The following is a 24,519-nucleotide window of genomic DNA, read 5'->3' on the forward strand; positions in this document are numbered from 1 at the left end:
CAGAATTTTCAAGATTGGAAAGGACCTTTGAGATCAGTCTAGCCATTAGCACAAAAAAGCCCCCAGGACCTCCCAAACAAACACAACCACACACTCCACCAAAAAAACCCTCAAAAAACCCCTACCTTGGCCATTAGAGCATGCCCTGAAGTGCCGCATCTAAATGTTTCTTGGATACCTTCAAGGATGGTGACTCAACTACCTCCTTTGGCAGCTGTTGCAGTGCCTGACCATTCTTTCAGTATAGAAATGCTTCCTAATATTCCATCTAAACCTGCCCTGGCACAGCTTCAGGCCATTTTCTCTGGTCCTGTTGTTATTTGCTTGGGGGAAGAAGCCAACACCCACCGCATTACAGCCTCCTTTCAGGTAGTTGAAGAGCTGTAGTGACTCTAAGGTAACACATAGTTTTATGTGATGTTTGATTAGTGTTTGATCCAATATAATTTTTTGATGGTATGCAACTAGATGGACATTTTCATTTTAAAGAGACATGTCGATTTATTTCATTATGATTTGTGTTCCATAATAAGCTGTTTCCTAGGTGGGAGAATAATGATCCTCAGTTTCTGAGAAATTTATATGACCTTCACCTTCCCTTCAAGCTACAAATCTGTCCAGTATTCCTAAACTGTTGGTGGGGCAAGAGTCTGCCTGTGTTGTGGCCATTCTGAACTGTGTGCTTGTTAATGCATGACAAAGAAGTCATTCCACATGCACATTTGCCCCGGCCTTTCAAAAAGAAAAATCAGTTCATCTGTTTCCATGTCACTTGTCTTCATTATTTCTGTCAGGAACTTCAACATTAGATGCTGACCAAGCTGCTAAATTTAGCCATATCTCTTCTTTTTATATAAGTTGTGTTGACTTTTTCCCTCAAAATAATGAGCTGTGTTGAGGATAAGTCTAGATATGCTTGTGAAATCCCTGCAGACTGAAGTGTAAGATACATCAGCAGATGGAAAGAAGAGCTAGAGATGGATTTAAAACTACTGGAATCCAATGATGCTATAAATTCTCTCCTTTCCCCTTTACTCCCCTTTTCTCACAGTAATAAGACTTTAGCTGAACTGCACTGACATCCTCTTGTCCCTAAGTTTAAATGTAAATAGCTTCAAGTTGACTCCTTGTTCTCCCTCCATCCACTGACCTGTGTGAAGTTTAGATGCTTTGCCTTCTTTTCAGTGCAGTTTTAAACTCATGCAAGTTTTAAAACATGCATGTTGGCAAGTGTGTGATGAGACATATTGCTAAGTATTTTTTTTAGAGGTAAAACTTAGAGCTGGGATGTAAAATATTCCATCCAATGTAGAAGAAATCTTTAAAATCTAAACTTATAAATCAATTTAATAATTTAATGGCTCTTCAGCTGTCAAAATTCTTAGTGTTATTATCCAAATTTTTCTTCGTTCATTGTTCTCTAAAAGGTAACCTCTAAAGCAACAATCATGCTAAGTCATTCTAGGATGGATTATAATGAACATCTGTTTTTATTAAACTAAGGAACCTCAGTGGAGTTTACAGTCCTATTTTCTGCAAACTTCTAAGTTCAGTAAGGCTGGAAAGGAACTCATCACTGTCTGGTGGTCTGCAGAATAGTTTAATAGTTTCGCCTTTAGTTTAGGGTAACCTTCATGTTTATAGCAGGCTCTTGTATAGTAGCATCAGGTTACTGGGGGATTTTGAGAGTCTGGAGTAGAATAATAATTGAATGCTATGGTATAAGCAACTTGTAGCATTCTCTTGATGTAAGTGGGTATCTTGGGCCCAGGTAACTGAATATTTCTTCAGATACATGTTATTAGTCTCTAGGGCACGTAGCATGCTGTTCAGGTCATAATTTCTTTAACTTGCAAATATGCAGAACTTGCTGAGGATGTCAGAGACTCAAATGAGACTCACATTCTTCCTTCTATGAAGCTCATGTTCAGAGACAGCACATGGTGGTCACAGGTATTTGTTGCTAACAAAAACCATAGAGCAAGGGCAGTCTGTCATGCAGTGAGTGGCTTCGTTTGCAAATGATGATTCACAAAATATTTTTCCTCTCTTCACTGGCATTGAAACAAATGTTTTCTATTTTGAAAAAACCCTTTAAGCCTTTAAGGAAGAAGTTTTAGCTAACAGATTGAAGTGTTTCTTGCAGAAGGAAGTGGATGGCAACATACTGAAATTACAGATGAAGTGCAAGGAGGCTTCAGAAGGGAATGTTTTCAGATGAAAATGGGTGAAAGAAGCAGATCCTATAAAGAAAAAACAATCCTTCAAGGGTGCAAATTTGTTGCTTCTTGTGAGACACATGAAAAAAACTGGCATAAAAAATGAAAGATGAGGCTTCTGAGAGAGGCTTTCAAATGGTGTCTGTGTACAGGGGCCAATAATTGAACACAAGATGTCTTACTCTTTCGGGTCCCAGAGAGCAAAACAAAAAGCTATTTATTAAGGTAAATGTGTTTCTTATAAGAGACAGAGTAATTTGTGTTGTGTATTTTGGTATCTGGTATCCAGTGCACAGGTTGTCTCATGTAGTACTTGTAGTACTGATTGACCAGTACAAGATTATCCTGTTCCCATTATGTGTGCTGCTATAGCAGAGTTCTGTTTATGTTCCTCCATGTGCTTACATGTTCCTTGCTACAGAGGTTTTGGTAATGCTGAATGAACCTCGGTTGGGGACTTAAGAAGAAGGCATGAACTTGTTTACAAATCCTGCTTTCAGGTTTTGTGAACCATCTCAGGATGGGATTAAGGTGAATGGAGAGGAGATAAATAATACAGGGTAGGATGTAAGCTTCTTCCTTCAGAAAGGGAACATTTCACTGATTGAAGAGATTGTAGGATTTTAAATCTGAGGAATATTACAGCAAGATTTGAAAATTAAGTTGGTGAGACTGGGTAGAGAAGATGCGATATTTACTGCAGCAAAAAAATGGACTTAGCTAAGCAAGTTTTAGGAATGAAAATTGTGTGTGGTTTGGCTATGCTTTGATTGAGATGATGCAATGCCGTTCTGCATGGAGTGCTGAATATGCACCGAAAGATAAAATAATGATCTTATTTCTGAATATATTTTTCAGAATGATTGTACTTAAATTTCCTTTATTCTACTCTAATAAAAATAGAAATTCAGCTACCTCCTTTGAAGAGATGTTACATTCCATTGTCTATTCCAGAACACTAGGCTTTATGGATAATGGAAAACAGTCCTCAGTATCACTTTTGGAGCACGTACTGGAAATTGTTAATACAAGGTTTACTGTCAGGAGATAAGATACATGCACTTTTCTCTTAAATGAGTAAATTCAGTCACATGTATATAGTACACAAGTAGTTGTGGGTTTTTTTTTCCTCAGTGTTAGTTTGCAAAGACAAGTGTACTTAAAACTGAGAAGTTTCACTTGAAGAAATTCTTGAGTGCCTACTGGGAGATGGAAGTTATCCACCGTGACAGGTGGGTGAGCTGGAAAGTGTCCAAATAGCTGGTTCATAACCCAAATTTAAAGTGCTCTTTCTCATATAAATCTGGCATTCTGATATTCTTGTGGTTGAAAAAACACTGAGAAGCACTTGATATTTGTGTCTAAGTATATATGCAAATTATACCTGAGATCACTAAATTTATATCCAGGCTTTATCTGTATGTAGTTATAGACATGTTTAACATTTTATTTAGTTATATAATTAGTCTGTGCATAGGCAGTTATGCACATCTGTGTGTGTATGAGGGAGGATGTGCTCCTTTGCAGGCCTTAGCAGCTTGACCCATGTATTTTGTAGTTAAACTTTTGAACTGTTTCTGAGTTTGTCTAGCTGTAATCAGTATGCCTGTTATGAAGAATACAATTAATGATTTTCCTGAGCAGCAAACTTAACAGCTAAATTTACATGGTTCCTGTGGTGACAATTTGCAATCCCTCATCACCTTTCTTCTGTGTGTCTTTGAAAAGGCTGCTGCATGAAATGTGTGTTGTATGTTCAACATGTGGGTTTTGGCACCTTTGTTCTGCTGTTCTCCACCTTACCTGACACTTCTGAGTGCTGGCTATTCCTCATGTCAACTCCTCATATATTAACAAAAGATTCTTTTCCATGTATCAGGGGGAAGAAGGAAGTTAGAGAGGGCAGTTGCTTTATATTTTTTTATTCTTGCTAATCCCTTATCTTCCTTGATATTTCAGTCTCATTTCATAGTGTATGTTGTTTGTTTGTTTGTTTTTTCCCAATAGAGCATCAATAGTAACTAAAAGTAGAAGCATCTGGTGATCTCATGTGATTATTGGCTGTATTTTTGGCCCGTTTAGTCAAATTCTTAGTGCAGGTGAAGAAAAAGACCAGAAGTGTGGTTTTACTCCCTTGGACTTCCAGAAGGTTAACCTTCCTTTATAATGCATGTGCTGAATTTCTTCCTTTGCAGTGCTTACCAGTCCTGTCCATCTCTGAACACAAGTAGTTAGCATTTTTTCTGGACAGAAGATGAAGAGTTCAAAACTATCTGAATTATCTCATGGTGATTGGGTAACATAAGCCCTTTGCATCATCCCTCAAGATCTTGCTTGCTGTCCTTGAAACAACAAAAAATGATGGGCTTGATTGTTAGGGTGCAGAAGTAATTTCATTACAGAATTCATGTTTCTTTTCAGTGTTTAACTCACACTAATATTTTCATTTTGTGTTATGCCCAGATGTAGTATTTTTTACATTCATATGATGGCTGTCATGTGCAGTGACAACTTTCACCTTTTAAAATGCATCACGGTGTAGTTAATTAAGAACCCAGCTGAAACTACCACCTGCATAGAGAAGGGTGAAGAGTAAGGGCCCAGGCTGTGGTTGTGAACTATTTCCATTTGTTTTAACTTTGTCAACGTATTATTAAAATGTGAATTCTATTGCATATGGAGAAAAGATGTATTTAGTTTCAATTATACTGATTCAGACACATAGAAACCATCTATTTCCCTATTGGAATTATTTTCTCTTGAGTAATGGTCCTTTTAGGCAAAAGAAATAGAATCTCTGCCTAGACTTTGATACGGTGAACATGATTCTTCTGTCTTGATTTGTGAGCTGCAGAACTCTTTGATTTGAATGTATATGCTCCTGTCAATCTGGAATTTGAAAACTAAGAAAATGCTATTGCAAGCTTTGCTAAAATTCTGTTGTTAATGAAGGGTTATGAGGATGAGTTTGTGCCCTTAGAAAGATATCCATGCAGTGTGCAGGAAGACTTCAAGTATGTAACAGGAAAAAAGTTGCCTTCTTCTCTAACAATGTACTCCAGTTTTAAAAAACATTCTTGTACTCATTGCTGTGCTTTGAAAACATTGTAGTAAAATTTCAACAGTTTCTTACAGTAACTGTATATATTAGGAATGCCTGGTAATATGGCACTATCTGCCTCAAGTTATTTTTCATTGTGTGTATTTATGAATGATTGTTGGTCAAAATAATGTATTGTTTGGTACAGAGAAGAAATGTTGTCTTTGTTCCATGACTCCATTAGTCTTTCTTCTTGAAATGCGTGTGCAAACTTGTAGCTAGGGTGGACATGGTTACTAAAAAAAGAGTATTATATCTTTTGTGAATAGACTAATATACTTTAATTTTCTGAGCAGATTTGTTCTGAATTACTGAAACAATTATTGGGTATTGTTTTGTTTTTTAAGTATAACTATATTTACTTTGTACCCATGCATGTTTTATTATCTGATGGAGTGTTTCTTTTGTTCCTATCCACTTGGAGGATGATACATTATTTGTTTAAGAGTTGTTGGGAGAGTACAAAAAGAAGATTGTAGGGGTAATACTGCTTATTTACATTAAGAGCTATTTCCCTCTTGAATTATAGATACGTGGGATATATCTGAGAGATTTTAATTTCAGGGAAAAAAAGGCTATTTCTGTCCTAAACCATTCATGAACAGCATAGAATATCTGCTAAAGACTGACTTCTGCACTTGAGTTGTTTTCATCATTACAGTATTTACTTTCAAAAAACAACTTTTGAGAGTACTTGCTACAGCCACGTTGTTTCAGTTAATTTAATTTCTGTTTTTTTCAATTAATTTATCACTTCAGAGAAAGAAGACTGACATATTAAACTTGAGTCCAAAAATATTTAGCAGTTTGGTGTGCTGTGGCTGTGCCTAATGCCTTGTAAACATTGAGTTTTCAGTTGATTATTCAGGATCTCCTTAATTATTTTTTTCTACTTCAGTACATGAGAATTTTGAATAAATGTAAGGAGTCAACGGTTACTCTAATTTATAACAAACTTCTTGCATTTACTGGGAGATAGTGGGGTAAGAATCTCTGCCAGGTTCTTGTTGAAATACATTCTCCTATGGCTTCTGTGTTTCCTATGGAAATATTGAAACCTGTGTGGGAAGATTGTGCCCGACCTCATCCAAGAAACAGGGCTGGAATTTAAAATCTGCATCTTGAGACTTTTTTACCAGTATTCCTTCAAGTCAGTGAATGATGTCAGAAATGCAAGTGGCAGTATACAGCATCCTCTTGAGATGCATTTTCTGTACTTAGCTGAATATACCTTGCTGGATCTCTTTCCAGCTGGTGGTTTTGTAAAACATTTTCAGTGAGGGAATTGAATTATAGCAGTTTAGAGACTGGCTTACGAGAAACTGGCTGACAGAAACTGAAATTGTGCTTATTGGCTTTGGCAGGATTCATGCAGAGAATGACACTTCCCATAAGCTCCCTGCTTCTGGTGTGAAAAGCTGCAGGTGGAGTAAGAATGTAGGTTGAGATAAAATGAGCTGGAGAATCCTCTGAGAAGATCTGGTATCTACTGTGACCATGGCTGCTTTGCAGTACCAGAGGAATGTTTTCTCAGGTTTTGTCTTCCTGCAGTGTAGTCTGATAAGATAGTTTAATGAATCGACATGTCTTTTTCCTGAATGTTTGCAAAATGAAGCAGTGATATAGTTGTCAGTAAGCTTGGTAGTTTGGGTTCTTGTATGAATTCTGTGTCATTCTACCCTCAACCTGCCGTGAGCCAAAATTAGCCATTCTTGAGGGGGGCTGGTGAGAAGAGTAGAGTTTATTTCAAGTTTCTGCTATAGCCTTTTTACTTGAAAATACACCAACTTGATGATGTTCCAGAGTTCAATACATGGATTTTAGTGGAATACAATTAAATACATGAGAGTTGCCTGACAGAAGAGTCTTTGGACACGCTTCTTCTCTTCCTTTGGTTTTGCATTTGCATATTTTACATCTGTTTCATTTTGTCTGTAGCGTAGGTATCAGATTTATAAGACTTAGAAGAATTTCTTAAAAACATAACACTTAGCACCCTGACTGGCTATTTAACAGCCCTACAGTTTGCTGTTGCTGATACAGAATAGGCATTGACAGCACAGGTATGTTTTGCTGTGCTTGTATCTGACCTCTTGTGCAGTACTCCTTTTTCAATCCATGAGAGAGGTTGCAAGTTCAGTTTCTTTCATGAACATTCTGATGGCAATTTTCTTAAGTCATGTTTTCAGTCTTGTACACCAGCTTCTCCATAATTCTCTTGTGACTTTATTCTGTCATATGGTAGACCACTCCCATCCTGTATATTTTAATGCTTTGAGTTCAGTGTTGCTTGTGAGTGGCACAGATAATTATGCAGGTGTCCTTAAAACTGAATTGGAACATTGATATTCCCTGAATACATTTTCTGAAGTTAGAAGTTGCTTTTCAAAAGACTTGCTGTTAATGAGAAGAGGAATTCAAGAAAGCCCACTTGGGTTCATTATTTGCAGCCTAAAAATAATGTAGTCCTACAAGTGTTCTCTAAGCTTTGCACCACTCCCCATGTCAGAAGCCTAAGGCATGGAATGAAGCTTCTCTGCAGCTCATTCTTTCCCAGACATACCAGTTCTAAGTTACAGTATTATTGCTATGTTTAGCATTTTTAAAAGATATCTCTGGCTAAATATTGTTCTTTCCTCAAAGCAACAAAATGACAAATCAGTCAAATCTGGTCCCACTTGGTTAAGACAAACAAGTTCTTTACACTTTATTCACATATTCATTTTTTATCTTTTTTGATGATTGTTTCTGACTTAGGTTATGATTCAGTAACTGTGGGTCTTTTTCCACACTGCATAACTGCATACAGAAACAGGATGAAGCAAATTCTCTGCAATTGTGTATCTTAGGAGGATAAAATACGGTAGGATCATGAAATGATTTTTGTAGATGTAGTGAGAGAATAAAGTCAATATGATATTTAAAAGAAAGCCTGTATGACGGCAGGAAAACGTGAGATGATACTTTAGTGTGTATTGACATTGAGGGGTGAGAGTGATTTCAAAACATACTGAAGTATGAAATTATAAATGTGGACACATAAATATCTCCTACTGGAATCTTTTAGAATCAACTGGATCTTTTTGCCTAGGCTTTCCTGAAATGCCTTCAAAAACAACGGCTGCAATCATCTGGTAAAAAAAAATTATAAAATTATTTCACCAAAGCGTAGATAAGTATTTCAATGCCCTCTTGAAAGGCAATCACAGAGTCATAGAATAGCTTGTGTTGAAACAGCCATAAAGATCATGTAGTTCCAACCAGCTGTATGGGCAGGGACACCTCCCACCAGACCAGGTTGCTCCAAGCCCCATCCAACCTGCCCTTCGAAATTTCCAGGGGTGGAGCAGCCACAGCTTCCCTGGGCAACCTGTTCCAGAGTCTCACCACCCTCACAGTGAAGAATTTCTTCTTCATGTCTAACTTAAATCTACATACAGCTTGGCATGATCATCATCAGACTTGCTGAGCGTGCCCTCAATCCCATTGTCCGTATCTCCAACAAAGATGTAAAACAGCTTTGGCCCCAGCACCAACCCCTGAGTAACACCCCTTTTCACTTGTCTCCATTTGGACATCAAACCATTGACCACAGATCTTTGAGTGTGAGCACCCCATCAGTTCTTACTCACCAAGTGATCCATCCATCTAATTTATATCTTTCTAATTGAGAGACCAGCTTGAGTTTCTAAGATGACAGAACACAGAGGATGGTAGGTCATCCTTCAAGGATCTACCAATGTGGTCACTAAAGGAATGATAAAGATCTGTGAACACATCAAGGGTTCTGAACCTTGCTGAAGAAATTAACAGCATGTCACTTCTCCGGGCTACGTGAGGAAATGTCCAAGTGATGTCAATGGCAAAACAAAAGCCTTTTTCTTTGCCTTTTCTCTTGTCAGATATTTCTCAATATCTGTATCCTGTAACTGATTTTATAACCTGTATAAATACAAATTTTATTTTTAGCTGGCAAAGCTATATTTAGACAAAGTAGTTAATAATTGGTAGACATAACCAATAAATCTGCACTGTCCTGAGCTGTGTGGCACTTCCTTGTCATCCAGTTTTGGTTATTTAGTTAATCAGTCTTTATTCAGGCTGGCATTTAGGAGAAGTCTGGAAAACACATCTGAGAACTGAAATAAGTATAGCTCTCAAACTGCATGAAAATAAGTATCTTCAAAAAACTCTTGTGTTCTGAAATTAGATTTCCCCAAGTGAAGGCAGTAAACTTCAAAGGAGACAGGAAGCTAGAATACACATAGAGTAGGCTCTAATAATTTATACACAACTGTGTTCTTCATGTTGTGCAGTGTATGAAATTCTTAAAAAGTAATATGTAAGTTAATCACCTAAGTAAATGCATATTTCCTTAAAATCCCTCTCCCTGTGCCTTCTGGTAGTCTTCTAGGCATAAGAAAGCAGAATGGCCCGTGTAATCAAGTGTTGTACATGATTGTAGTGTCTCTAGTGTGCTGCAGCATAAAACAGCAGCCTCTGCTCTTAAGTGGCTACATAATATGTAATATGGCCTGCCCTGCTTCAGTGGCTCTGGAGAAAAGAAGAGCTTTCTTCTTTTTTTGTATCCCTGGGATGTTCTTCTGGGGCCTGTTACTGTCATCTCAGTAATTTTATACAAGTTATTCCCTCTCTTCATTACACCATATAAGCAGTGTGTTACCTCAGTGGCTCTGCAGTGAGGTACTTTTCACTAAACTGTACTGGGTTTGATTTTAAACAGTAGTTTAATTGTGAACCTTCTTCTTGGGAATAGCTTCAAATTTAACTTGGATAAGTAAAATTCTGATTCCATGAAAAATTTTAAATGCATTCTTACATTATTATCAAGACTGCTAAAACGAAGCCTGTAGGCTTGGTTTCTTTGTCTCATTTCAGACATGACTGAGTATGCAGTTTTCCCAATGTTTTCTAGATACAGTTGGACAACAAATCACATTACTACCTTGACACAAAGTTGAGCAAGGCAGTGCAACCTAGAATCTGTTACCGAAGCTTGGGTTATCTTAGCAAAAATAATTAGGTATGCTTTTCAATTTCTTGTTTGTTTTTGTTTCGTAAAATTTAAAAAACCAAACACCTGCCACATCAGTTAAAAAAACTTAATTTCTATAAGCCACAAAAAAGTTGCTGTGTGTAATCCTTCAGTGTTGCTATATCTAGCTCTAAGCCCCAAAAAAGCCTTATAAGGCAGGAATATAATGCTAACTGGCAGCCTAAAGGCATGCATAGGCTTGTATGATGAGTGACCTAGTTCAGTGGGAATAGCCTTTCTTTTGTTTTTTGGTGTTTTGTTTTTTTTTTTTAATATTTCATATATTGATAAATATGTTTGGGTTCCTAGTGTTATTTGTTTCACAGAACTCACACTGTCATGTCTGGTGCAATAATTAAGGTTTTTCTCTGTTACCAAACTGTGAAGACTTATTTTCTTAAGTTTTGCAGGTCCCACTGATACTACATCAGGTAGCTTCCTCTTTTAGATTGTCTTGAAGTGCTGATGTGCCCCACACCTGTGGGAGAGCACCAGTGATCAACGAGGAGGAGCCAGCAACAGAAAAATGCATTTGAAAATGGCTGGATTAGTTTTCCAGCTGCTAACAGTGGCCAGTCTAAAGCACTCTGCCAGACTACTGTTCAGATATGCTGCATGTTGTTTTTTTCAGTTTCTGTGCCACTTCTCTGCTCTCTACAGTGTTGTGTAAATCCTGACTGATGTGTTCTTGAATTGAAGAGAATGCAAGTTCTTTTTCTCTGTTCTCCAAAATCCTGGTGACTATATTATTGCTTTCCTGTTTTCGTGATTGATGACTTGGTTCTTCCAGAGCATCTGTGACTTGAGCTGTACAACCTGTTAGGTCCAACCTAATGTCCTGGAACTCTGTAATTGCAGCACTGTAATTTAGATGTTCGTAATAGTCTGGAATGGGTAAGGGAGCTACACTACTTTTCCTGTATTTCAAATTTGCTTCTTCTTGATTGCCTCATTCATTTGGCATCAATATATTTACCATAGTCTGTCTTCTCTTGGTTTCTTGCAAGCTCTGTATTGTCTGCATTTTTTACAAATAATTTGTAATAGTTGCTAAAATGATTTAAATATTTCAATGTTTGTTGTATTTAGCAGTCTTGGAAGTTGTGACATTGTACCAAGGAGAGAGTAAATCCAAGTCACTTATGTAACTACAGTATTATTTTAAAGAAGATGAAAGGCCTTGGCATAGTAGTGTCACAGAATCACAAAGGTAGGGGTTGGAAGGGACCTCAAAAAATCAATCACTTTTTGCAACAGATTTTCCAAATACAATAAGTTATTTGGGAATGACTATAGCATCTTGTGCTGTCTTCCTTTTTTAGAAAAAAAATAAAATACTTTGTTACTGAATTCCTGGCACTAAGCTCTGCAGTCTAGCTAGTTCTGTTTTAGGCTATGGAATTTTAGCAGTATCCTTTCACAAAAAATGACCAGAGCAAGTTATTTTTTATTCTTAATAAAACATGCCTTTAAAACTGGTAATGATCCAAATGGTAAATTTTATTCCAGTACCCTCTGAAGTTAAATAGAAGCAAGAGAAACACTTCTAGCTTTCCAAACTCTTAATATTGTAAGGTTGCAATGATAAATCTGAGAGGGCTTTGAGCAGAAACCACATGATAGATCACAAGATGCAAGTTCAGGAAGCCATAACATAACATTCAACTAAATGGGTTTATGCTAAATCAAATGGGAGAAGAACTTGCTTATAAAGCATACCCTAGTGATGTTGTCAAGAGGTTAGTCCTTTTAATATATCTTCAATTCTTTTGAATAAGTTTTGGTTTCTACCAAATGCTTGTCTGTCCTCAAATTACATAGAGGTGGTTTTGTATCTATATTCTTTATGAAATTAAGAGAAATTACTTTATGAACAGGTCCTTTTGTACCATTTCAATTCAGTAGTATAATAAGGATGATTCAACATGCCATGACCTAGTAAGCTTTAATGAGCAGCTTCAGTACCATGGCTCTGAAACTGCTGTTAAATCTGATAGCATTAATATGGAGAAGTTACTAGTGGAGGTGTAGGTTTCAATGGTTCTAATCATGTGCTGTGTATGTGTTGCTAGATATATACTGAATATATACTCCCACACACCCTGTATTGCAGCCACTAATGACGAAAGAGACTTATCTGTTGAGCAGATACATACACTAAGAGAGGCATAACTTAGTTTATTTTTTATATATATGCCATTTCTCTGCCACTCTGACTCACTGATCAAGTCTGCTTATATATGAGTGTGATTCTGATTTTGTTTTCTGCTGGGAATGCAATTCCCTTATGTGTATCCACACATTATTTCTCTGCTTTGTTCAGGAAACAATGTTAGCACCGTCGTATGTTAACAAGACAACCTATTTAGATGAAATCCCAGTTTCATCATTAGGAAAAAGAAATTGCTGTAAATAGCCCTGAATCTTTTGGCAGTAAACACAAAGCAACACAAAGAAAGAAGTGTCTTTTTGGTCATATAATTCTCTGCTGCAGGAGTTCAGATGGTCACATGACATGAAACCATCAAGTATTTTGCTATTTGTGTTTGCTAAAAAACGGGAAAAAAAATAGAAAATGTTTGGCAAGACCTGTTGTGAAGCAGCACTGTTGTATCTATACTCACCACTTATTCTGAGGAAGGTTTACGTTTGGGGTTTTTTCTTGTGAGATGGATTTTAGAATAATTTGGTGTTGGAAGGTAGTAGAGGTTGTTGCCTTTGAACATGCTTATGTGTGTAACAAAAGAAAACACAAAACCAGGAACAGTTCAGTCTTGTTCTACTGCAGTTTCAGGATTCAGAGGCTCCTGGATTGCAGTCACTTATCAACCAAAGGTCAATCACACTACTGATGGAGTGTAAACCAGGGCTTTATGGAGTTCACATGTGCTTCTCTTCATTGGCAAAATTGCTGTCCCAGCTTCAGAGGGTGGCTGTTGTAGTTAAACTCAGAAGCTTTCCAAGGAGATACAGTTTCAGAACTGCTCAGAGCACATACAAACTAAGCTAGTTCCTTAAACTCTGCAGTCAAAGCAAGTGACTTACTTAGTAATAAATTTCAGCTGTTTGTTAAATGTTATATTTGTATTAATAAAATTATTTCTTACTCTCAGCAGTTTTCTTTATGAAGTTGTAGCTGTGAAATACAGTGAGTTACCAATGTTCTCTCCTGTGTTTCTACAAGTATTTTGTATATATGTATGGTTACATATTTACCCTTAACTGTGTAATTATGATTGTTCATCTCCTGTACTAATGTCCTTGCCTCTTACAGGCTTTTGACTGGTTTATTTTTTCCTCATGTAAAAAATGGAAGAAAAAAGAAGAGCTAATTTTTTTCCAGATTTAGGTATCCAAAGAGATTTCTCCTCCCATATTCATCCTAGTTTTCTAGTAAATACTTAAAATACCAAGCTTTTATTAGGCTGGTGCAAAGAGTTATTAAAGGAAAATGTCTTGTTCTGCCATAGCCCAGGTATAATATGGTAGTATGACACAATCCCCCTAAAAGAGAATAGCATGAGCACAAATCATCGGTGCAGACAATGCTAATTTCTCTCTAGTTTATCACAGTTTCAGCGTTCTTTATTTCAGAAACTAATTCAACTGGGACAGCTTAGAAGTGGCACTCCTTAAGAAGAGCCTCACTTCAGAAGGATGCTTATTTGGCATTAGTTTGCAGAATACCCACTAGCAAGCCATGATGTAATTTTTGAAGTTTCATCCTTCCATGTTTATACATGTGTTCCTGTGGGGTTTCCTCCTTTAGCTGAGTATTCCCTGTGGTTTCTATTAACCAGCTTACCCATGATTCAATATGAAAAGCTTTCTGTCTTAGACTATTTTTTGAACTTTCTTTTTGAGCCAGTTGTTATGTTAAACACACTCCATGATTTTTTCTTATTTCAAAGTTGAACCTATTATTACATAAAAATTAAAAACCTAGTATTGGATATACTTTAAATATTTTTTCATATTTTAGATACAAAATTAAACTGTTCCAACAGTTGCTGGTTTATCTCTTGGTTTTACTTAAAAAATGTAAATATGATTTCTTTGAACTTTGCTTTCATCCGTGGCAGAGTAGAAACTTGACAGAACATTAAGTTAATACAACACCCTTCCACAGCCTAGCTGGCTTTAATTGTATTTTGTCCTGTGTATGAGCTATATAGTTAGAAAATGGTATGAAATGTTTTTACACATGCTGTGTTACACTGATCTAGTGGTTACACCAACCACATTTCTTTCATGGACAAGTCCCCATTTATGCAGACTGCATCTATTTGATGTCATTGTCTGTTCATGTAGTATCAATGCTTTTTAAACTATGTGGGTGATTCTGTATCTATATTGGAGATGTATGCACAGGCTTGAATCAATTTCAGTTGTGTTTTCTCCTGCTGTTGCTGTAAGAAGACAGAGAGCAACATTGCTCTGGTGAGTGCCCCTTTGCCAGGGTTGTGGTAGTAAACAACAGTTTACAGCATAGCTTCAGAGCAATTTCCTCTGTCTCTCCACTTATTTTAACTGTTCTGTTACAAGAACCTTCAGATTCCTTGTGGAAGTTTCAGCATGTTTGGGGATTATTTTTTTTTTTTTTGTGCCGTTTCATGTGTTCCTTGTCTAAGTCACAGAAAAACCTCTTTATAAATATTTTTCTCATTTGCTGGTGAGCAAAACGACCACTTCTGTTCTAAGGCAGTCTAAGTGGGAAAGGTTGCTTTAAAGGAAAGCAGTACTAGTCCTCCTGTCTTTACTGAACGTGTATTTGCAGGCTATGCTACGTCTTTGTTTGCCCTTTCTCACCTTCATAGACCTTAGTTAGACAGTTGTTCTTTTTACAAAACTAAACAAATTCTCAGAGTACCAGTACAATGCTCTTAAAGTGGAAGGGGACAAATAACAATTGGAACTGCCAAATTAAAAGCACTTTGGCATTTCTTATCATTTAAAGTGTCAGGGGAAAACTTTCTCTGAATGTTAAAGCTGCTAAAGGAGGAATGATTATTTTAAACAAATTTAATTTCTCAGCAACTCAAACCTTCTGGTTTTTGTTTTGTTTGGTGTTCTTTTAGGTTTGGTTTGTTTGTTTGCTGGTAGTTGTGGGGTTTTTTGGTGTTTTCTTCTTTGGGGGTGTTGTTTTGGTTTTCCTGCCATTAAGTATAATACCTCTGGACTAGCTTCAGCTTATCCCAGACATTTATATCACTTCGTTCAAGTCCCAAATTTTGGTTTCCAGTCCTTTGAAATGCAAGAGACTGGCCAAGCTTTACTACAGTAAATAAACTGGGGTTAATATTTTTAATCTTATTATTTGCTTGTATTTTGTGTTGTGGTGCTGTTGTTTCTGTGGGATACTGACTGCACTGTCTTTAACATGGGAGTGAGTGCGCTGGGACACTTGGCAGGACAAGCCAGGTTTTGCCAGCTTGTTTGACGATCTGTTTTAGTGGCAACTGGGGAATGGAATAGCACTTTGAATAAGAAATTAGTGAAATAAGCAGCCTGACAGCATCAAGATAGTTGTTTCTCAGTGGATATCCTTGGTACTGGGGCAGGGAGTTTCTTCCGGCCTGCGAGACCAGGCTGGAAACCAGCTTAAGTGATTGTGGTAAAGCAATTAGTGGATGGCAGAGAAGAAAGGAAGAGATGCACCATGAAGCTGCACAGATCCTTGAAGGCAGGGATGGAAGAGTTGTTCTGATGCAGCAGAGCTGAGATGAGAAACGGGCACAACAGTGGTTATGAGAGGAGGTGCAACAGCTGGGTTTTTTTGGTAACTGATTTCTGGACAAGCCAGCTCAATTTTCAAGCAATAATTGTTCGTTTCATATTACTGCCATCTCACTTTGTATTAAATAATGTTGTCTGCAATCAATTTGTACATACAGCTTGGAGATGAGCACAACATAGATGTTCTGGGAAAAAACAGTAAATTACACAACAGCATGTGAGCACAGAATTCAGCACAAGTTAAATGAACTACAGTAGAGAGCTCATCCCAGCCAGACACTATAGTAGTAGGAATTCTGGACTGGATCGATGGCAGAAAACCCAATAACAAACCCAGCAGCAGCAAAAACATTGCAAAGAATGAAAAAAATCTTATTTTTGGAATATTGCTGGGAAATCAATACTATTTAAAATAAAAATAGATTACAAAGGATATCTTCTAAAAATCATGTTACTTTTGTCATGCCTGAAACCATTGATATACTGCTTTTATATATGCCTGAAAAAGCCTTAAATAATCTTCAAACTGCCTTGATGTCTAACTTGTAACACACCTTTAAATCTTACAGAGCACCTGATACTACTATTTCATTGTGTTGGAACAATATAGGACAATTTTATATCTAGAAGGCTACTTTTTTTATAGTTGTGTATTCTTTTTGGTTTAATCATAGGACTGTAAACCAGCTAGAACATCCCAGCATGTTTTCAGTCAAATCAAAAGCTGTCAGTGAGATGGAGAAACAGGCTGCCTAAGCTTCTGTTCAGTAAGCTATAAAGGACAAGGAGACAGAACCAAAGAACTATATGAATGTATAAGTGGAAAATTAGAAACTCAGACCTATTAAGAGTAGATTAATCTGTTGTTATAAATTAATAGTAAGGCTCACTCATGGACAAGCTACAAGAAGTCTGCTGTGGATTAGGAGCTACTTCCCTACTATAGACAACTCTACACATCCGAGGGATACACTAGGTTGTTTCCTCTTCTACTATTTGCATTTTTGCACTTAAACAGCTAGAAACAGTATGGTTTAGGACAGCACATGCATTGGCAGTGCTGTCTTTTTCTTGGGAACAAATAGAACTGCATTATCAGGTCACTGCAAATTCTGCCTTAAAAAAATAATAATTCAGAGTGTTTTTCTTTAGTGTTTGCAAAATACACTAAAGATGTTTGTGCTGCCTTCTGCATATGCCAGAGTTCTCAAGGTTTAGTGTGCTTTTCTGATGATCTGTGTCTGCAAACCACTGTGGTTCTTTATGACATAGAATAACAGAATTGCAGAATCATTGAGGTTGGAAAAGACCTTCAAGATCAAGTCCAACTGTCAGCCCTACACCCCCATGACCACTGAACCATCTTCCCAAGCACCACATCTACCTGTTGTTTGAACACCTCTGGGGACAGTGCTGCCACCACCTCCCTGGACAGTCTGTTCCGATGCCTCACCACTCTTTCAGTGAAGAAATTTTTCCTAAGATCCAATCTGAACCTCCCCTGGAGCAATGTGGCAGAGACCCACACCCATAATCACTGAGCATCTCCCATACTTTTCTGTTAATTGTGTCGCGCTTTAGCTCATGGCACTTAATGTGTTATGATCTAAAAAAAAGTGCTGAGAATCAATAATTCTGTGAAAACAGTGTATTGAGAGACCTTCTTGGTTATGTGCTTGCACTACAACATATATACTGATGATTTTTAACATTAGGTTGAAGCAGTTGATTCATTAGGTTTTCTTTGGTTATGCTAAAAATACTCTTATCAGTTTTTGTCCAGATTTTTTTCACTTGTTTCTGAAGAGAAAAAGTGAACTATTTGACTACAGAAAGTCTTAGAATTACTGTCACTAACACAGGAGTTTTGAAACTTCTCGCTTAACTTGAAAGGGGGTGCAGCATTAAATATAATATATGTAGTATGTTTGCTTTGTACATGACAAAAATGTTTGATCTTGTGGATCAGATTATTTGTCCAATACAGAAAACTGCATTAATCAAGTCTAAAGCATCATTAGTAAATATAGGGTTACAGATTGTGAGGATGGTGGTATGTAAGTTACCTTACATGAATTGTACAGGTAAGTAAAATGAGCATTTAAAACATCCATTAGTGTGCTAAAAAGGGGATGTAAAAGTAGCTATATCATCTTTGACCTTCATAAATCTTTAAATGATTAGGAATTATTCATGTTTCTGTTTTCTCTGCTTTTTAATGATGTGCATGTGTTTATATATTTACACTCAAGGTCTGCGTCAGTGAAGTACCTTATTAATGAGGATAAATGTTACTTAACTGCCCTCATGAAATAAATATCATTCTTAGTCTACCCAGAAGTACACCTGCCTGAAGATCACCCACCCTACAGCCACTGAAATACTCCTGCTCAATTAGAATCAGTGCAGCTCCACTCTGCATTTTTTCTGCTGCTATTTGTTTTTCCAGTGCATTTGCTGTATTTGTTCTTGTGGTGCTAGTATTATCTGAAGTTACTACGGCAACCTGTCACCATCTGCTATTATAAAGTGTGCTGGGGTTCAGTTGCTAGGGTTTGAAGTCTGTCATCTTACTCATATGACCCTACTATTTTTTCAGGTGTCTCTTTTCCTGTATATGTTGCATCCTCAGCTAATATGTCTTTTGACAACAGTGGAAAAGCTTCTATCTGCTTTCCCCTTGACCTTAGAAAGCCCTGTTTGCTTTGCAGCACACTTCTGACTCCTTTTGATGTTACTTCACCAAAACAGCATTTCTTTGACCTTAGCCACTATTTTGCAGTGTTTATACTCAAGTCAGCTGGCATTATAATTAACATACATTTGATATTATTCTTTTATTTTTAAGTAGACAGTGAAACTGAATGTCTCCAGAGTCATTTTCTCTTGTCTCATTTTTATTTCACTACCTGTTTACTCATACTCCTGCTGCCAATGGAAATGTAATATTTATATTAGTTTCCTTATTTCTTTACCCATTTTGAAAGGCTGTCAGCCAATCAGTTAATTCAAAAGTGATAATTCAGTGCTATTTCTGCTCTGCATTATTTTACATTTAAATGGAAATTAATGCTTTTAAGTTAGGATGTATGTATTAAGTTTTTGATAAAATGTAAATATTTTATCAGATCTCTTCATAATAGTGCATTGTATCCAGAGTTATTTCTGTTAATATTTCTTAATGTTCTTTCATTGGTCAAATGTTTACTTCTGATATTTTTTTTACAGTTGGCATACTTCAAATCTACCTTTTCTGATGTATTTCACAGGGTGAAGCCTAATAAAATTAGGCACAGCTGAATTGACTTGTTAGGGTTTATCTGAAGAGCTACGCTTTCTCTGCCACTACTCTATATACCATTCAATCCAGTCTACAGTCATAGTGTAATAGAGTGTTCTTGTGCAGAACTTAATGTATTTTCAAGCAATTCATGCTCTTGGCACATTTTTAGTAGGAGGTACTTAAACAGCATAGGAGAATTGAAGTAATTATGTAGAGGTATTTTCAAATTTGATCCCAGCTCTCCATAGTCCTATATTTCATTTAAGTTCTACTAGACAATAGAGATTCTGAGAGCCCATGAGTACTTTAAAGATCCAAGGCTGCATCTGAGAAGCAAATCTTTATTACTGACATTTGGGGATTAAGAGGGAGGGGCAAGCTTTTAACCTATAAAGAAGCCAGCAGTTAATTTCTAGTAGTTGAGATCACTGGCAAGAAAATTATTGAAGATCAAACATTATTTGTATATTTCCTGCTTTACAGTTACCTGGAAATGGTGGAGGAAGTTTTTGTAGCAAACCAGCTTTACTGTCACCTTTAGGTATCACTCAGTGGCACTGATGTGAATTTGACAGGTTTGGTGCAAGGTACTGGCCAGCAGTGTGTGATCTTTGCTTAGGGCTCTTCTCAGTAATTAAGACACAGAATCTCTTAATTTAAAAATCACCATGCACAGTTACTCAGAGTGGGCATGCATGCTGTACCCTGGTTGCAGATAGAGCTAAACACATTTTAGAAGTTGGTTTCAACAAAAGAAATAACCTTCCTCAAGTCTTTATGCCTTTAAGCAACACAATACATCTATTCAATGCTTGTGAAGAAATGTTGCTGATTTCAAAAAGTGATTATTTAACATGAGTATAGAAAGCCATTCCCTGGCAAATGCCTAACTACTCAAAGACAAGCTGTTTTGCATGTTCAATTCTTTAACTTCTGTCAGCAATTTTATTCAAAATCAAGACATCAGAAAAAAACCCCCACACACAATTTCACTGCCGAATCCTTGGCAATTTATGAGTACTTTCAGCTGCACATTTAACATGACAGAAAAGATTTGTCTGATCCATAGCTGTAAAAGTGAACTACTACAGCAGGGAAAGCAGCATTTCTTTTTAGAAGAGCATCAGTACCCGAGAACACACGATTCCTTACCTGAAAGCTTTTGGTTTACTTGCAGAAAATGTGTCTTCTTAGTGTTAAAAAGTAGGCAATCCTCTCAGTAGCGCTAATGTTACTCCAAAAGAAGGTATAATACATCCTTTATATCGTAATTTTCACTGTTTATATGCAAGAAGTGTGCTGAGTCTGCTCACGTAGGAATAAATAAATAAAAAAAGGCAGTACAAACTGAACAGCAGCGAACATATGAAAGTAAAAGACCTCTAGTGGCCATAACCTGAAGTTAAATGCGGCTGCCCTTAGGTGACAGACAAAATGGTTGGGTACGACGAACTGCAGCTGACACTCTTGATGTGAGCTTTTGTTGCCTTTCTGATGGAAAACAAAACAAACAAACACAACAACTATGAAGCGAATCAGATCTAAACAGAGAATCTGATCAGGACCAGGTGGAAATAAAATTCTGATCAGAGGGGCTGGGGAGCCCCTTGTGTCAACTCTAAACTGGTGAGATTAAAAAAATCCAAATTCTTTTGCATGCTCATCTACTTCATAATCCCTCCTTGTAATAAAAGCAAAGCACTTAAAGCAGGTTCACTTTTAAAACAGTAATTAAATTTTCAGCCAATTAAAAGCATCAATAATGAGGACTCCTGGGTAGCTCAAAGGAAAACTGAATCAATAAACTCGCTGAGATTGCTTCAGTCTTTGCATCTTTCAGTAAATTACAGTAAAAATCTAGGATTATAGATAACTTTATCTCTTTCAGCAATTGTGCTTTAGGGTTTGAGAAACAAAATACTCCTTTTAAGGAAGTCTGCAAGAAATGTTGAGAGGTGAAAGCCATAGTATTCTCTACAAGTTTGGCAGAGTTCTGTAATAACTTCTAAAAAGCCTGCAGAATGTAACAAAATATCCTTTCTTGCAACATTTCTTCTGTGAATAGCCTGTTTCTAGAATGTTGGAAAATATTAGTGCAAATGTATTTTCTTCGTATCAATTCCTAATGGAAGAACCCTAGGCAAGACTACATGTGTTTTAGGAGTCCTAAGGTCATGTAGAGTTGTACTTCAAGTTTTCTTGTCACCGTGTATGTTTCCAGCCAGAATTTCATAAATGATGGAACTTTCTCACTAGAGTCTACCCTTGTCAGGGTAGCTTTTAAATTATCTTCTTCGAGTTCTTACAATGTTGTGTTTTTTTTCATCTGGGCTTGCAAAAGCTTGAATATTGTTTTATTTTTACACACATGAGGATTTATTAGGCATTTAGAGTAGTTCAGCTTTAGAAAGCATACAATTCAGTACCTTAAGTGATCTGTGTGTCTTGATTTCTGTCTGGTTTTCTTTCAGAGTCACTTTGTGGCATGTATGACAGCCATCCTAAACCAGATGAAAAACCAGCATTACTCAGTTTACATTGACACTTTTCAGACAAGTTCAGAACTAGTGGTGAGTATAAAATAATCATGGAGGTGAAAGTATTTTATTTCCTGTGAAAAATCCTGAGTATTGTTTTGGAGTACCTTGTCTGTTCCTGTGTTTTCTGTTTCTGTCACTCTGTTTTGGAACCCTCTTCTAACGGTGATGTTGGAAAATACTGTAATCAAAAATTTAAAAAGACACACATGTCACTGTTGTTGGTCCTAGGACTGAGGAGGTCTTATAACAACCAAGAATAAGTAACAGGATCTTGTGTTATGCAGCTCTGAGGAGAAAAAGAAAACAAACCCACAACAAAACCAACCCTCACCTAATTGAACCCTCCCCCTCCACTTTGCACATGCTGATCCATTTCTACTTCTCATTTTCACTGTTGAGCCTACTCCTGGTCTAAGTACTATTGTATGCTAAATGCAGTAAATTCTTGCAACATACCTTTTACTCCAGTTGTTTCTGGCATAGTTTAACAATAATTTGAGTATATTCTAGCTTGTGCCAGTGGTCACTACATTCTAGAAGGTTTCAGTAGTCCTAAGTCTGTCCTTCTCTACTCTGAACATAGTTATCACTTAAGAACTCTGACTAACTTAAGTCTGGGTATTGGCAAAGGTTTCCATTACACCATTTACAGTGTGTCCATGGAGATAATGTTTTCACTTGGCCATCTTTGTCCTTTTTCCTTTTGTTCTTAAAATCAGCGTGGTGCCATAAATGCAATGCTGACAGATCAGATCTTGTGTGGCTTTTGCAGTTCTTTGTGTGTTTCAGCTTACTTGAAAATGTAACAGTATTTTAACTTCATTTCAGCTTCCAGGGAATTAGGGTATTTGGTTGTAGAAGACTTAGTAATCATTAACTTACTTGAATAGTTTTGCAGAGGAGAATAAAAAAAAAAAAGTTAAGATATCAGTATATTTAATGGGTTTTGCAGTGGTTTGTTGTCTTCTCTTTTTCCATGCCATGAATATATGTCAGTGAAGATACCAGAGACTTGTTTTAAAAGAATGCTGTTGAGAACTATTGTTCATTTGGTTCTCTGTGACATGATAAGGAGGAACACAAACCTCACAGAGATGTGATGCTGAGGTTTTGGCAATAGGCAATGACGTTTCAGCTTGCTAGTTTTGCAGATTTCTATGTGGCTTCCTCAGAAGTTGCAGGGTAAAACTACATATATCTGCTATACAAGAAATAGACCTGAAATTATTATGATAATTATATTGAAGTACATTAGATGTTAATCTCTAAATACTTATAGGAAAAGAAATGGTGTTTATTTTGTTTTGAAAACTTTCTCTCAGTGCCTTCAGTTCTGAATTTCTAATACTAAATTTGAATTAAATGGACTAAATAAAAAAAATCCTGTATTTTTCAAGTCTATTAATTATGCATAGTGAGAATGTTTTGCTAATTAATAAAAAATGTAACAGCTTTCTTCTCAGTACAAAAACTTTAATCTGTTGTTTATTTATGGCTTATCTTTTCTTAAGAGCTCAATGTAATGGCTTTTAGCCTTCATTTGGAATCTGTGACTGGTGTTTCACAAGACCTCAGTTCCAGTCCTGGGCTTGTTGACATCACCAGTAATTTTTCCATTAACTGTGAGCAAAGTGGATCCCTCCATCTGAGTTCTTTAATCACAGCAGGGACACTTAAAATTGGTGTTACACAGTAACAGATTTCTTGTATTTTGTTGTTCTAGGACTTCTTGATGGAAACATTCATAATGTTCAAAGATCTGATAGGAAAGAATGTTTACCCTTCAGACTGGATGGCAATGAGCATGGTGCAGAACAGGTAAAATGGGGCTGGAGTATCAATGCTCATGTTCCTTGTGCTTGTGAAAAGTGAACCAGTTTTGTATCTTACCTTGTTTTATCTAAGCTGATGACATTATTCCAGTTTGGTGAATGCCAAGAAGGTAATAATCTGAAATAATTTACTGACGCTACATGAAATTAAGACATTATTAAACATTCATGCATTTTCTTCACATTCATTGGAAAAAAAAAAAACAACAACAAACTTTGTTTATATTTTTAAGTGGGTGTTACTTTCAGGGCTGATTTTACTCTTGATTCTTATTCTCACAAAACCTCTTGAGTTTATGTGCTGGATTGGGTTATGAAGTGAAGAAACTTTTTTTTTGAGCAAGACTTCAGTTGGCAAGGTGGGTTTGGATCACCTATGCTATCATAATTTTAGTTTTGTAGAAATGTCAGTAACATTGAGTTTTCTAGAAGCTGCAGAGAGACCAGTCTAAGAATTATTTCTCATAGGTGCACAGGTTGCAATTAGTTTAGAATTCAGTGATGCTGTTTATCTGAAATGTCACAATTATGTAATTTTCTTGTTCTAGTTTTATAATATTAAAAAGGAGACAATGGAGGGTACTTTATAAAGTTGATAATCTACTAGAAGTATTAGGCTTGAGGAAAAAGTATGCTAAAAGAATTTACAGCATTATGCTACCAAATTTTGATATTGGATACATTTTAATCTCTTTGAGTGGAATGATATAAAATGAAAAGCTTTTCTTTTTTGTGTTCTATGTATCAAAGCAA

At 36.6% G+C, this 24,519-nt stretch overlaps 1 protein-coding gene across 1 annotated transcript in view; it reads left to right on the plus strand.

Moving 5' to 3' along the window:
- DOCK2 (dedicator of cytokinesis 2) overlaps positions 1-24,519 on the plus strand; it is a 148,185-nt gene that overhangs the window by 72,833 nt on the left and 50,833 nt on the right. Inside the window, exons 28-29 of the mRNA XM_051631280.1 lie at positions 21,866-21,964; positions 23,658-23,752. Coding sequence (XP_051487240.1) covers positions 21,866-21,964; positions 23,658-23,752 — 194 coding nt within the window. The remainder of the gene's footprint in view (positions 1-21,865; positions 21,965-23,657; positions 23,753-24,519) is intronic.

The sequence above is a fragment of the Apus apus genome, chromosome 13, assembly GCF_020740795.1.
Source record: "Apus apus isolate bApuApu2 chromosome 13, bApuApu2.pri.cur, whole genome shotgun sequence".
NCBI lineage: Eukaryota > Metazoa > Chordata > Aves > Apodiformes > Apodidae > Apus > Apus apus.